The sequence below is a fragment of the Oryzias melastigma genome, linkage group LG7 (assembly GCF_002922805.2).
Source record: "Oryzias melastigma strain HK-1 linkage group LG7, ASM292280v2, whole genome shotgun sequence".
In the NCBI taxonomy this organism is placed as follows: Eukaryota; Metazoa; Chordata; class Actinopteri; order Beloniformes; family Adrianichthyidae; genus Oryzias; species Oryzias melastigma.
This window is the reverse complement of record NC_050518.1, coordinates 2,852,099-2,866,043: the sequence shown is the minus strand read 5'-3', so window position 1 is coordinate 2,866,043 and position 13,945 is coordinate 2,852,099. Positions and strand designations below refer to the sequence as shown.

At 39.3% G+C, this 13,945-nt stretch overlaps 2 protein-coding genes across 3 annotated transcripts in view; both read right to left on the bottom strand.

Moving 5' to 3' along the window:
• The window catches only part of ifrd2 (interferon-related developmental regulator 2), a 12,574-nt gene extending 2,783 nt beyond the window's left edge, over positions 1 to 9,791 (bottom strand). Inside the window, exons 1-11 of one of the 2 annotated variants that reach the window (XM_024293460.2) lie at positions 9,260 to 9,791; positions 6,629 to 6,685; positions 4,246 to 4,362; positions 3,083 to 3,167; positions 2,858 to 2,982; positions 2,060 to 2,217; positions 1,821 to 1,874; positions 1,133 to 1,311; positions 770 to 878; positions 547 to 681; positions 332 to 460 (exon numbers count right to left, since the gene is read on the bottom strand). In XM_024293460.2, the coding sequence (XP_024149228.1) occupies positions 332 to 460; positions 547 to 681; positions 770 to 878; positions 1,133 to 1,311; positions 1,821 to 1,874; positions 2,060 to 2,217; positions 2,858 to 2,982; positions 3,083 to 3,167; positions 4,246 to 4,362; positions 6,629 to 6,685; positions 9,260 to 9,302 (1,191 nt within the window). In that variant the 5' untranslated portion in view covers positions 9,303 to 9,791. The remainder of the gene's footprint in view (positions 1 to 331; positions 461 to 546; positions 682 to 769; positions 879 to 1,132; positions 1,312 to 1,820; positions 1,875 to 2,059; positions 2,218 to 2,857; positions 2,983 to 3,082; positions 3,168 to 4,245; positions 4,363 to 6,628; positions 6,686 to 9,259) is intronic. The other variant, XM_024293461.2, reaches the window with a different exon arrangement.
• Positions 9,792 to 10,974: 1,183 nt separating this feature from the next.
• amt (aminomethyltransferase) overlaps positions 10,975 to 13,945 on the bottom strand; it is a gene marked incomplete at its 5' end in the record, with an annotated part of 17,915 nt that continues 14,944 nt past the window's right edge. Inside the window, 3 exon segments of the mRNA XM_024294150.2 lie at positions 10,975 to 12,082; positions 12,397 to 12,552; positions 12,679 to 12,859. Of these exon segments, the coding sequence (XP_024149918.1) occupies positions 11,907 to 12,082; positions 12,397 to 12,552; positions 12,679 to 12,859 (513 nt within the window).

The window sequence follows — 13,945 nt, the reverse complement described above, 5'->3', positions numbered from 1 at the left end:
TCCTAAATTTATGTCATTTGTGTTGTTCTGGCTGTCAAAGTAAAACGGCTTTTATGTCGATAGGAATGGATAATGTTTTTTTTCTTCTTTTTCATGACATGACATTTGCTTCAAACAGAAGCAAAATTATGACTCAAAAACTGAGGTTTGGGGAAAATGAATCATTGCATTCTTTATGTTCACACTCTTAGATATGCCGAGAAATGTAATAAAACTTTTTTGTGTAGAAACAGCTGGCATGCTGATCAAGTTAATAAAAAAATTTGACTTGCATCAGTTTTTAAACTCAGATAAAAACCCACGTTGTGATTAGCGTTCTGCGAGGACTCACCTGTAGATGGTGTCTGACTCCAGACTCTAGGATCTCCTTGAAGGCATCATAGATTCTTCTCCTCATCCAGCTGTCGATGTAAACACTCTCTATTCCAAACCTGATCTTCTCCTCTGTGAAATCCTCATTCTGCAGGGACAAAAATATTTAACTGAAAAACCATTGTTGGATTTTAAAACCCTCAAAGCCTCAGTGACAGTCAAACAGTTCTGCACCTCTATGTAGTGCAGCACCTCCCTGAAGATGGAGCGCTGTTTCCTCCTGTCGTTCTTGGCTCTGTGCTTGTTTCCATCGGTAGCTAAACTCTTCAGACTCTCACACAGACTTTCAGAGTCCTCCACCTCAAACTCCTGTTCAGACAGACAGAGAGAAGCATCGACGGCTTCAGCTTCTGGTTCTCACCTTTCATGACACACAGCAGTGAATACGAGCGATCACCTCATCGATGTCTCGACCCAACTCCACCAGCAGAGCGATGGTCTCTCCCACTGCGATCCTGTAGTTGACATCACTGCTCTCCAGACAAGCCTTCAGCTTTGGGAGATGACTGCAGGGGAGAGAGTGGGAGGAGCCTGTTATTTACTCAGCTGATAACCCTATTGTAATATAACACTGATGTAAGGACATGTCAGCCTGAGGAAAGTTTTAACTAAATCTTCATGAAAGTGTGATCATGTCAAAAAATATGTTTATTTATTTTGCTTTTGTTGACATCAGCACCATTCTGCTTAACCAGATGGAGGAATATCCTTTCAGTGAACTGCATTTTGATCTTTTTAGAAAGCACACAGTTTGACTCACAAGTCGAGCAGCACTGAGAGCTTGGAGGCTGGACAGAGGGTGACGAGCAGCGACCAGGCCTGAATGGCTGCAGTGTGGAGGCCTGAGCTTCCAGGTTTGGGTGTGGGCAGCGCTCCCTCTCTGTTGGGGTAAGAAGACATGAAGATGCCCTCCAGCAGAGACAAGGACTTGCACAAATCCTGCAACAGATTTGAGGAGAGGAAGAGTTAGCAACCAGGCGGGCAGAGATCTCTGTAACACACTGCAATGCTATTGTTGAGCTAAAAGTCTTCAAAGATTCAAAAAACAAAGATAGAATATGGACATATTTTTGTCGATTTAGTCCAGGTTTGAAAAAAACTTAAAACTTAACTAATTAATTAATTTATGCTTAGATTGTTGACATGTCAGATAGGCTGATCTGATTAAACACAGGATGTGTTTTATTTTGAAAGGAACTTGAATATGTTATTGTCAAAAGTAAAAAAATGTTAAACTTATTTTATATAGAAAAACTCAATTGTAGAGAAGCTATATTGTATAAACAAATAGCTTAATAGCCACTAAAAAAATAAATAAAGTGTATTTTTCCAACTTTGAGGTGAAACTTTGCGACTCTCACTGAGTTTTGGTCCATAGGAACCAGAACCAAGTTGCTCTTTCAGCGTTAAAGGTTGCAGACCTCTGATTTAGTCTAAGATAATCTCACCTCTCCTTCTTCAGCAGTTGAGACGTAGCAGCACATCCCCAAAGCCCGCGCACACTAAGAGAAAAGGTTCATTTTAGGGCTGCAATGACTCAAACACAAAGAAACCAAAACTTAAAAGTCCTGTTTTGAAATAATGGTCTAGTTTACAGTTAGATTAAAAACGGCTACACTTCCAACACATAAACATGTTTCATGTCTTTTAAGTGTGCCTACACAAAGTTTTATTTGGCATGTCTTACACTCTGGCGAGCGGTCATACTGGCACTGTTGTCCATCAGGATGGTGGTGAGGATGGGACGGAGCATCTTGAAGCCCTCCTCTGCCTCATCCCCGCCTCCTAACTGAATGCAAAGCAGGATGAAGAGTGTGGCTGCTGACGCCTGCTCCTCACTGCTGCCTGAACACACGAAGACAGGACAATTTTAACCTCGTTAGAGCTCTTAAAGACGATTAAACTGAAAAGTCAAACTTCAAAGAGTTTAAAGAGAGACGGTCAGGCTTGAGGCCTCTTCCCTGTGAGGAAACCTCCATCCACCCAGATGACAAAAGAAGACAGAAGCAGAATTTGAACCCACATCACTTAAAACCATTACGATAATAACCTGCAGACAAATACTACTTTACTTAGTTTGAATCATCCTCATTCTTTTACTTCCAGCTCAGCAAGTTAGACAAAGGTTACAAGTACTTCACTGAATGCCACTTGTTTGATTATGACGGTAGTTTTGATGTTATTCTTCTAATAAATGATACTGCCAACGTTCCACGACAGAGATGAGACATAGAGCTGGAGACATTTACATTTCAGTGCTCATAAAATCATTGAAAACACAGCTAAAGTCAGACATTTCTTACTTTCAAGGGGCCGTACCATGAAAATTCTGACCTGAATTTCTTCACCTGACCTCCTCATCACTCAGAATCCCCTACTGATGACAATCCACTCTCAATTATCAGATTTCTAAGACAAGTTTGCTATTTGACCCAAACTATCGAAGCTTTAAATGACTATGGCTACTTTTAAGCCCCAAAATGACCTTTTTTAAGACTTCTTTCCAGGCAGTCGCTCACAGTGAGACGTCTCTCTGTCAGGAAGTCGTAGAGCACTCTGGAAGAAAAGGCCTGTCGCAGAGACTCCAGAGCAGCCAGACGGGTTTTTGTGCTGAGAGACAAAAACGAGAAGATGAACCATGTTGATGTTTCATGTCTGCCATTCCCTTGAAAACAGGATAGGACTTAACAGAAACAGCAAAGACCTTCACCTCTTATCCATCAGGTTATCTATACACTGTTTGAGCTTGTCTTCCGTTTCCTCCTGGGCCGTCTGCTCGTCCACTTGTTCACCTCCTGCAGTGGACCAAAGACAAAACAGTGATGTCTGAGTAACATCCACAGTCAACAACTTGAAATTTAAGCCCAAGATAAATGAAATTACATGAAATTTTAAAGAAAATTTTGGTACGCTATAATGTTTTATAATTAGACTGATTTAATTAAACCAGTGATTCCCCACCCCCAGGTCATGGACCAGAAGGGTCTGTGGGATAGTTGGTACCGGGCCACGGGGGGGACAACAACCTACATTTTTATCATTTTATTTATAATATGATTCCACAGGAAGTTTTACTTTTTGGAAAACTACATGATTCTGTCCCCCACATCAAACTTCACGTATATCGTTGGTCAGTGAAGTGTCGAAAATACATCCACCACTTTTTAAAAGCAGCGTCGCTCATGACTAAATTTAAACTCCTCAAGCTAGCAAAGTTAACCAAGAACAAACTTATTTGGAAACTTTATTTTATTAGTGAGGAAACAGAAGAAGAAACTTTGAATTCAAAATAAAAGAAAGCAGCATTTAACAGACAAAAACCAGAAGTCTTTACTCCAAATATGGATTTACTGTGACTTTTGCTCCCACACACCATAATAATAAAGCATAATATTTAGGAACCGGCTGTCCAGAGTTACAAGGCTGTTGCTAATAAAGATACTTTTATAGAGCTTCTTGTCCGCTTTGTCCCTTTCAGGGTCACGGGGGTGCCGGAGCCAAACCCGGCTACTGATGGGCGAAGGCGGGGTACACCCTGGACAGGTCGCCAGTCTGTCGCAGGGCCTCAATCACACACACATCCACTCTCACATTCACACCTAGGGGCAACTTAGAGTCACCAATTAACCTATGAAGCATGTTTTTGGACGGTGGGAGGAAGCCGGAGTCCCCGGTGAAAACCCACGCATGCACGGGGAGAACATGCAAACTCCACACAGAAAGGTCCCAGCCGGGATTTGAACCGGGGCCTTCTCGCTGTGAGGCAAGAGCGCTAACCACTGCGCTATTTTTAATTTAAAAAATTATCAATTTGTAAAGGGTTTTAAAGTGAGTCGAATTCATAGTAAGAGATGTGAGTGTGTTGGTACTGACCTAAACCCTCTTCCAGCACCGACGTGGTCTCGCTGGCACTGCTGTAGTGACTCAGAATATCGGATGCCAGCTCATCGTCACTGGCTGCAGATTCTCCCTTTATCCCATTTTTTACACCTGGAAAAAAACAAAAGACAAAATGTGTCAAAGTGAGACGGCATCAGAGAAACAGCGGGAAGTTAAAGGAGGAGGAGGACCACAGATCCAGAGAGTCACTGTCCAGGCAGGAAATTGTTAGGTAATATATGTGTACGACACCTTTCAAAGCAGTTTTTTGGAGAGTTCACTGGGTTTAGAAAGTCCAAGAAGAAAGTTAGGAAAACTTGACTTGTTATTCCATGGCAATCATATTTCAGTTTTTGACCCTGTTCAAAGTTTCATACTTGATCCGTTCTGTGTTCAGGTTTAATGATCTTTGGGTTTACAAACAAAGGCTTTCAGAGGACGCAGAGGAGCCGCGCTAACCCTCAGGTTCCTGCTTGCTCTGGAATTTCAACTGTTGGAGGGATTACTGAAGACCAGAGCGGTCATTCATCTGCTCATCCCGTCAGTCCGCTCGCTCCAGAACGGTCAGGTCATTTGTGTGCGTTTGCATACAGATACCGGTCAGCGGGGACGACTGAGGTGACTGACGGGTCATTTATGTTGTAGCTGTGAAACCAAGTTGTGCAGGAAACTGAGTGAACTGAGCCAACTCAACCAGAAGATACAAAACCACAGTGAGGAAAATTACTTATTTTAAGTTTTTAGTTACTGTTTTATATGCATTTGTTCAATGAATGTATAAGAGAACTGGACTGAGTGTCCCCTTCCCCTATGTTCCAAATAATTAGTGTCCGTTGGTTCCAAAAACCATAACCCATTTATTAATTTAAATCCCGTTGGATCAGAAAATCGGATGCTCGAAAAAGCTCAGATTAATGACGCAACTACTGAAATGAGCGTCGTTATTTTTGCGCCGCTAATGTTAGCTTGAGGCTATAAGCTTGCGTGTGACTGCGCAAACAGAACTCTTTGCGACAGGGAGGGAGGGGTGGGTTGCTCTGTGCCATCGGTCCCGCCCACAAGCCAGAATTGAATTTCTAATGACCTAGTAGCGCTGCGTATAAAATTTGTCCTAAAAAACGACAAAGGCTTTTGATTATGGCAAAAAACTTAATAATTATAATTTAAAGATCACTGGGATTTTAAAATAAAAAAACATATGGAGTGGGACTTTAATTGACCGTTGTCCATTTTCTTTGACATCTTAGTTTCACCTGAACAAAGCGAAGTGTTGATGTCATACTGAAGCATCTGATTGGTCGGCTTATAACTTGAATAGCTTTTGATAAAGAAAAAATATATTTTTTAAAAATTAGGATTAGCAAGAAGATGTCAAGAAGAACGTATCTGAGCAAGAATGCTTATTCTGACAAATAAAATGACTATTGACTGTATTTCTCAATAGAAGCCGATGGGATTTTGACTTCTTGGAACCAGAAGGTACTTCCTATTTGGTACACGAGAGGGGAGGGGTTGGTATGTCCAGTAAATATATAGTCAATGGGTTGAACAGAGGTCACACAGTTCTTTATGAACTTTTCATGGACCTGACTGCCATCGATTGCTTGTGCTAAAAAATTAACCTGAAAAATCTTTATTATGACTTGTTTGCTCTTCTATCATCATCACTGCAAGATATGTATTTTTTTTTAGTCCAATCCGCATTAAAGGGGTTTAATGAATGTATTAAACTAACAGCAGTTTGTTGGTTTTATATGTCTGTAATAAACTATAAGCCTATAGATAATTATTAATAATCCTCCATTTACTGACCTAGTTTATCAGAATCTGTGGAAAAACAAACAGAGCTACTGTTCTCTTTCCTCAAAATGATTGTTTGCAGCAGAGATGACCAACTTTGTGCTTTAGTATGAGTCAAAAACTTTACGGCTATCCTTCATGAACTCCTGACCGCTGCTCACACGCCGTCCTACGCAGGCCTACCCACACACAGCCTGTTTAAGAGAAGTGCGACACTATCACAGCCTGTTGTGTTTGCTCTGTGTTGTTATCTTCTGTTGAAACAAGAGTCACACTGCTCCAGCAGTTAGTCTGGGTTCGGGGCAGACAAACTAACAACAGTTTAAGTCGTAGTGTTAAATGCAAGAAATAAGCAGCTTGAGCCGCTGATGTAAACTGCAGCATGCAAGCTCAGCACTATTTCACAGCATTAGAGGGCTGACATGCATTACGACATTTGGACCACGGGGAGATTTTAAAGGGAGTATTGTATAAGGTTTTACAAGATGGGGGTTATTAAAAATAAAGGCTGTTGGTTTACAGCATGCACTCTTGCAGGGTTCCAGTCAGGAGCTTCAGGGCAGATCTGAGGAGTTACCTTTCAGCGACGCTTTAGCCGACAGCTGCAGCTGAAGAACCTCCTGCCGGAGAGATCCTAGAGATCATGTGTGATTGGGGGAATGAATGTTTGAAATATAGAGGATGGAACAGGAGGAGATGGACAAAAGAATGGGAGTTTGGGATGTAGGAGGAAGAAGAAAGGTGTTCAAAAATGGTTGCCATTTCTTCCTAATAAAAAACCCACTCTGATCATGTTTTGAGTTATTGTAAAAGCGTTACCAGTTGTCTTAACTATGATTGTGCCAATTTTGTCCAAGATTTTAAAAATCTGTGTCGTTTTCTATGAGATAATAATAAATAAAGTCTCGGGTTGAGGATGGGAATGTTGGTCAATGCAATAAAAATGGTGAGCAATATCAGAGCTATCTTGCTGCATTCCGTATCTAGCATCTTTGCGTCTGTTCCTGATTCACAACAACTTGAATAAAGAAATATTCAGAATGCAATTTTGAGATTCATTCTCTTTACATATGTCCACCATCGCCAGAAAAATGCCACAAGAATATGTAAAAAAAAGAAAAAAAAATGTTCATCTGAGTGGGTCAAAAAATAAAAAAGCAGTAGTAGTCCCTATCCTGATGCATGCTTTTACCCCCAATTAAATAGCCCTTTAAAAGCTTTAGGGCAGGAGTGTCAAACTCATTTTGGTCCAGGGGCCACATTCAACCAGTCTGATCTCAAGGGGGCTGGGCCAGTAACCACTGGGTGTTTATGTTATTTTTGGCTAATTTAGATACATTTCCAGTTTTTAGGCAAATTTGGAGTTAAGCTAACATTTTAGCATTATGCTAGCTGTTTTTTGCTGATGTAGATATTTCTATTTTTTTTTAATTTGGAGCTTAGCCAACATTTTAGCATTACACTCACCGTTTTTGGCCCATTTAGACATGTTTCCAGATTTTTGGCTAATCTGGAGTTTAGCTAACATTTGAGCATTATGCTAGCTGCCTTTGGCTGCCATTTTTCCAGTTTTGTTGGCTATTTTGGAGTTTAGCTAACATTTTATCGTTATGCTAACTGCTTTTGGCTAATTTCGACATGTTTCCAGTTTTTTTTCTAATTTGGAGTTCAGGTTCAGTGTCATTCATGCCCAATCACATTTTGACACATGGGCAGGCAAGGCGGGAACTGAACCCGCAATATTCCATTCAGGAGTTGACCACCCTACCGCTGCGGCATGGCCTATCAGTTGCTATCAGTTTATTTTTTTTTTTTGTGGCTAATTTGGGAGGTCAGGTCCAATGCTAACATTTTAGCATTATGCTAGCTGTTATTGGCTAGGTTAGACATGTTTCCAGGTTTATTTCCTAATTTGAAACTAAACTAAGTTTTTATTATTATGTGAGCCGTTTTTGGGTAATTTAGACATGTTTCCAGGTTTTAGGCTAATTTGGCATTTAGGTAACATTTTTGCAAGTTTTCAGCTTGAGCAATTTTCAGCTAACTGCTCTGGCGTCCTTACCATCCACTTTCAGCTTGCATTGTCACAGATAATGCTATACATCTAGTTATTAGTAATATTATAAGAGCTATTATTATCTTTTTGACAAGAAAATTTTGGTAATTGTGGTGTCACACCTGAATTTTTTTTAAAGCAACTTGGCAGCGAGGCTGGCAGGGAACCTAACTGCATCTTACCCAGAGGTGGCACACGCTTGCAAAGAAATGCTGTTTATTTCTTGATTTCTTGTTCTGTCGATATTTCTTTTCCTTTGCTTCCCCTAGTGGCGGAATTGTGAATTGCTGCCATTTTTTAAAATGACCATAACTCCCTAAAGAATGGGCTGGAAACTTGCTCAATATTCTTTTTTTCTCTTCATGACTGGGCCAGATGCGGCCCACGGGCCGTGTGTTTGACACCCCTGCCTTAGAGAAACCCTTGCACTTAATGGCAGTGTAAGCTTCATGAAACAAGATAGGCCTGAACAGGCAAGTGAGTGGTCCACCTTATTCCAGCTTCAGGCCCATGCTCCTGTCACTCAAAACATTTCAGCTGATGCACTCAAGGAATGGCAAATACCTCCAGAACTGATGAGGGTTTTCCTTCCTTATACACAGCATCAGCACACATGCAGCCACACATGCACAGCTCCTAAAAATAACCCTACCTATACAAGTATAGCCTAAGCGGGTCAGTAAAAGTCTCACGCTTTCTGTATTGAAGCTGTTAAGGACCTGTGCTATTTAACTATAATTTATATGAATTTATGTGCTTCCCAAATAGTTTAAACTAAGCATTTATAGCCTTAACCTCAAAAGAAGTAAATGTTTACACTAAAAATAATTTTATTTTGTAATAATACTCCCTAATATTAATGTATATCAATTCTTAGCGCTGTCAGATGGAATGGAAAACAAAGTCACATCTAAAGTGGCTTCAATAAATCCCAATTGACTAACAAACCACATGGAAATGACTGTTGAGGTCAGATCAATGCTGGAGTCAGACCGGCGGATCGGGCCATGTGGAGGCAGAGCTGCTGCTTTCTGACTGACAGCAGAAGTCTGAACTCAGGCTGTCTCTTATAAGGAGGCAGAGAACGTTTCCTCTGGCTTTTAGCCAGGCCAGGGCTGGCATGAGGTTAGCACGGCCGTTCCTGGTACTTACCCGCCTTACTGGAGCCACGTTTCCCTTTTTTACTCCGCGGCATGTCGAGCGGCTTTCAGACCCGCCGGGTCACAGCGGAGCTAGCTAAAGGTGTACAAGCTAGTTAGCTTGTTCCGTCCGCAGATTCAACAGTTGGAAAAGAGGCAACAAGTTTACAATAAAACCACCCTCCTGGTCCAACTTGTTAGGTGGATTTGAATCGATTTAAATAAAAGGGACCCCCTTCCTCCGGGACACTCCGGTTACTGTTAGCTAGCGTCCCGATCAGCACCACGTTTTACTTCACAATCCGAGAATTAAAAAAAAAAAAAAAGAGCCCAGAGGCGGAAAAGTCTCACGTTTTAACCGGTTTCTCCGAATATTATCTATGATTGTCTCCGGGTAACCTATACCTGACACTATGTTGAGATGTTAAATGTGTTTCGAAGTGTTTAGGACGGAGTTTTGAGCACGCTCCTTTCACCAGGTCCACCATCTTCCCTTCGATAACTAATGAACCGACCGGCAGGGGTTGCCAGGTTTGTTCACAAACACTCGCCGTTTCCGGTAGTAGTTATAAACATAGTTTTTTAAAAAATGTTATTCTTTTTTTGACGACTACCATTAAAAAATGATTTAGTTCAATTTCTAAAGACTATCGTCGAGTTAATTATTTATAGTTTTTATTTGAATATTTTAAAATGTAAAAATCAATGGACTGTGACGTCACAGTTCCCGGAAATCTGAATGGTTCATTAAATAACTTGTTTCCCCTTTTTTATTTTTGTATTTTATTGTCATTAGCTTTAGAGTTTCTCCCAACTAGCTTTGACAGATTTTTATGTACCTTTTATTTGATCACTTTATACACCCTTGAACACAGAAAAGCTCCTGATACTTTTGTTTATTCATTTTCACTGAAGAACAAACTAGCAAAAAAAAGGTTATCTACCATTGACTGTATATAAGAAGAACAGTCTTATTTTTACAGTCAATGTTATCTACCTAATCCCAAAGTATTTTTAAAAAATCATCCAATTTAACAAAGATCATCCTAGAAATTAAATAAATATTTTCTCTTATATTTTAATAACAGGCTGTGTAAGTGTTTGGCCCATTATATGTAATAATCTGGGGATTGAAAATTTGTGTTTGGTAATGGAAGTGTATTTATTCATGTTGTCACTCACTAAAATCACAATAATTTTTCATTTTCCCATTTTGGTCGTTTTTAGGGGTTTGCTGGTTTGAAATCATTGGTAACAAGAAAATAAAATTATTATTATTGTTGTACTATTTTCTTGTTTAAATGAAGTAAACATCCATGTTGTTTCAGCTAATTCCTCCATATTCACTCCTTTACCATATTTTTACAAAATTTCATAAAATAATAAAAAATTGGTTTATCATAAAACATTTTTTTAAATACATTTTGGTGCTTTGCCTTAATGTTTTTATAGTTAAATACAAAAAATAAACATTCTTAAACAATATTAGGGTCACCATGAAAGGAAAAAAAAGTTATACACAAGAATAAAGTCATAAAAGTATGAGAATTTGTTTTTGTCGTTCTTTTTTCTCATGCTCTTACAACTTTATTTTTATGTATTTATTTTTTTTCTTTCATGGTGGCCTGTTGTACTAGTACTCTGTTGTACAGAAGCAAATTGATGCAAATATCCTTTTCAAAGACAGTGATAATTTTTGAGGAACTTGAAAAAAAAAAATCACAATCATTGATTTTATGAGTGTTAGTTTTATTGAAAAAGCAGCAGGTCAGACAGGTAAACCAATCTATAAATTATATAATTATTTTAAATGTTTATATAAATAACCGATTTGGTTCAAGATCTCTACATTAGTACCCATGTAAAAAAGTCAAATTAATAGTATTTCTTCTCTAACATATCAGAATACCAAATGATATGACTGTTCTAACATGTATAAAAAGTCTTAAGCACAAGAAACAGTCATCCCATAGTAAACAGAAGTCTGAGATACTTTAGTAGGAAGTTAATTACTAAACAAGAATGCATATTGAATTAAAATAAGAACAAATTAATGTAAACTAACTGTCACTTTTTTGTTATTAATTTAGGATTTGAATTTAGAGCAATAAAACTCATGAATCCTCTTTGTTTTTCAGAATTTTGCATAGCAACACAGGAAAACTAGTTAATTACAAATGCATAATATTTTATCATCAGCAGATAAATTAGGATTTTCCTGTTTTGGTCCAGCTTTGTAAATATATATGCATCACATTTACTAATCAGATTTCTGTTATCTACATTAAATTGGATTTATTGAATTCTAACAAACCTGACTTTTCTTGGAGAGAGTTACAAACAGAGTTAAGACTAAATGTAAAAGTCCAAACTCCAGACGTACAAATAATCCCACACAAAGGTGGTTTTAAGGAGTTTCCTGGATTCAGAACTCACACATTGCACAATAACTACATGTAAAGGCTCATTTCATATGCAGTTTTCAGATCAGCGTTTATATTATACTTTATAATTTTTCATTTACTTGAAACATTTTCCAAATGCAGATTTGAACATTTCATTTTGGTCCCACATTTCTAAAATTAAACAGCAGGGGGCGACATTGTCAGCTCTGCTGAGAGCTAAACCAGTGAGCATCAGGCTTATCTTTTTGTTTCCTTTTAACCCATGTAGTAGTTTGTTGGAACGAAAGGCATCCTGCTGACCACGGCCGGCACCGCTTTCTTCCTGACCTCCACCTGGATGTCTGTGCCATTCTTGGCGAAAGCCGAATCCACGTAACCCATGGCAACATTCTTTTTGAGGCAGGGGGACGGACAGCCGCTAGTCACCTCGCCTGTTTAAAAATATGAAATGTAGATATTATGGACTTTTGGAGGAAACAACTGCAGTTGGTCAATAAATAAATATATAAAAATGCTAAAAGTTCCCAGAAACCAGTTGTAAACTCATCTTTAAAAAAGCAGTGAAGCACCTGGAATTAAAATGTAAAAGGGAAGATGCTGACGGTTTTAAAATTATTTATGTCTGAACAATATTATTTAAAAAAAAAAAAAAAAACTATTCAACAGTTTTACTTGAAGGATCTAATTTTTAATCTTTTGATGAATCCCAACACAGCCGTACCATAGCCTCATTTTGAATTCTCACCTATGACTTTGCCATCGGGGCTGAGGATGGGTGTATGCTGCCTGACCGGCGGGCCGGTGGACACCAAGCCCACTCTCTTCCTGCTCGTCTTGGCTTTGATCTGAGGTACGATAATTTCAGCTCCAGGGAAATCTTTGAGCTGACGTCGGCGCTTTCCTGAGGACAACACGACAAACAGTCAAGTCTAAACTGAGGAGGGATAAATAGAAAGAAAAAAAATATATATATAAATATATATTTATATATGTATATATACGTAAGGAAAAAGTCAGTCAACTTCACCTATCGTCCAAACAAGCGTGGCCTCCACGGGAGTGGTGGTCTCATCGATGTCGTTGCCATAGAGACAAAGCCCCGCCTCCAAGCGAAGGCTGTCCCTGGCCGCGAGGCCGGCCAGCTTCACCTCACGGTTGGCCAGGAGCTTCTCCGTCAGCTCAACTGCTCTCAGACGAGAAACAGAAATCTGCAAACCACACAATACAGAATACAAATAACTAAAATAATAATAAGAAATAATAATTTATACAGTCTATTAGTGAAAGTTGGTGTTGTTTTAGTTTTAGTGCAGATTCAAAGAAAAAATTAGATCCTGGAAAAAAAAAGTATTAGCCTAATATTAACACTTTTAATTTGTAATGTTTTCTTGCATTTTAGGTCCTCAGATTCATGTAGATTTTGACTTAACTTTATCTACAAAAATAAAAACTTTCAAATGACAAGTAAGAAATCTGTACAAATTCTAACTCCTTTTCCTTGTAAAAATGTAAATGTTGTATGCATGTTTAGAGCTTCTATGAAAGCCCAAAGCGCTTTAAATTCACATTCACACACTGATAGCAGTTCTGCTGCTAAACACTGGCACCAAATTATAACCATCAGAGGCAATGTGGGGTTCAGTGTCTTGCCCAAGTGCACTTCAACACAAGGTGGGAATCGAACCTGCAATCTTCTGATCAGAGGTCGACCTACTGCTGAGCTAGGCGTGGGCCAAAATCATTTTTTCCCACCAATACCGAAAACCAATATTTACCCTGCAACTGTAGCCTATTGCCGACATTTGTCTACAACACACGTCTCAAAGTCAGGGCCGGACCTAGAGAGCCCCTGTTGGGGGTGCAAACAGAATATCAGGGGGGACAAGTTTGGGTTTACTGTGAGGTTGAGGTATAAAATCCTCCCAAGCCCCTAAAATGTCCCTCTCCTATGAAAATGAGTTTTTAACCTGTCTGGCATCTGTGTGGCATCACTTTCGTTTTCTTGTCATTAAAACTTAAAAAGCTGAGGGTCATCCAGCCTTTAATGTCTTGAAGACAAGACAGTAGTGTTGTAATGGAGCCTCCTTTCTTTATTGGTACATAAATCTGACTGTCGTCAGCGTAACAATGAAAGGAGACTCCTTTTCTCAGGATGGAGCCCAGAGGAAGGAGGTACAGAAAGAATAAAAGTGGTCCTAGAATAGAACCCTGTGGAGCCCCAAACAACAGTGGAGCAGTTGAAGAGTAGGATCCCGACATTCTCACACAGACAGTCCTGTCAGATAAATAAAATG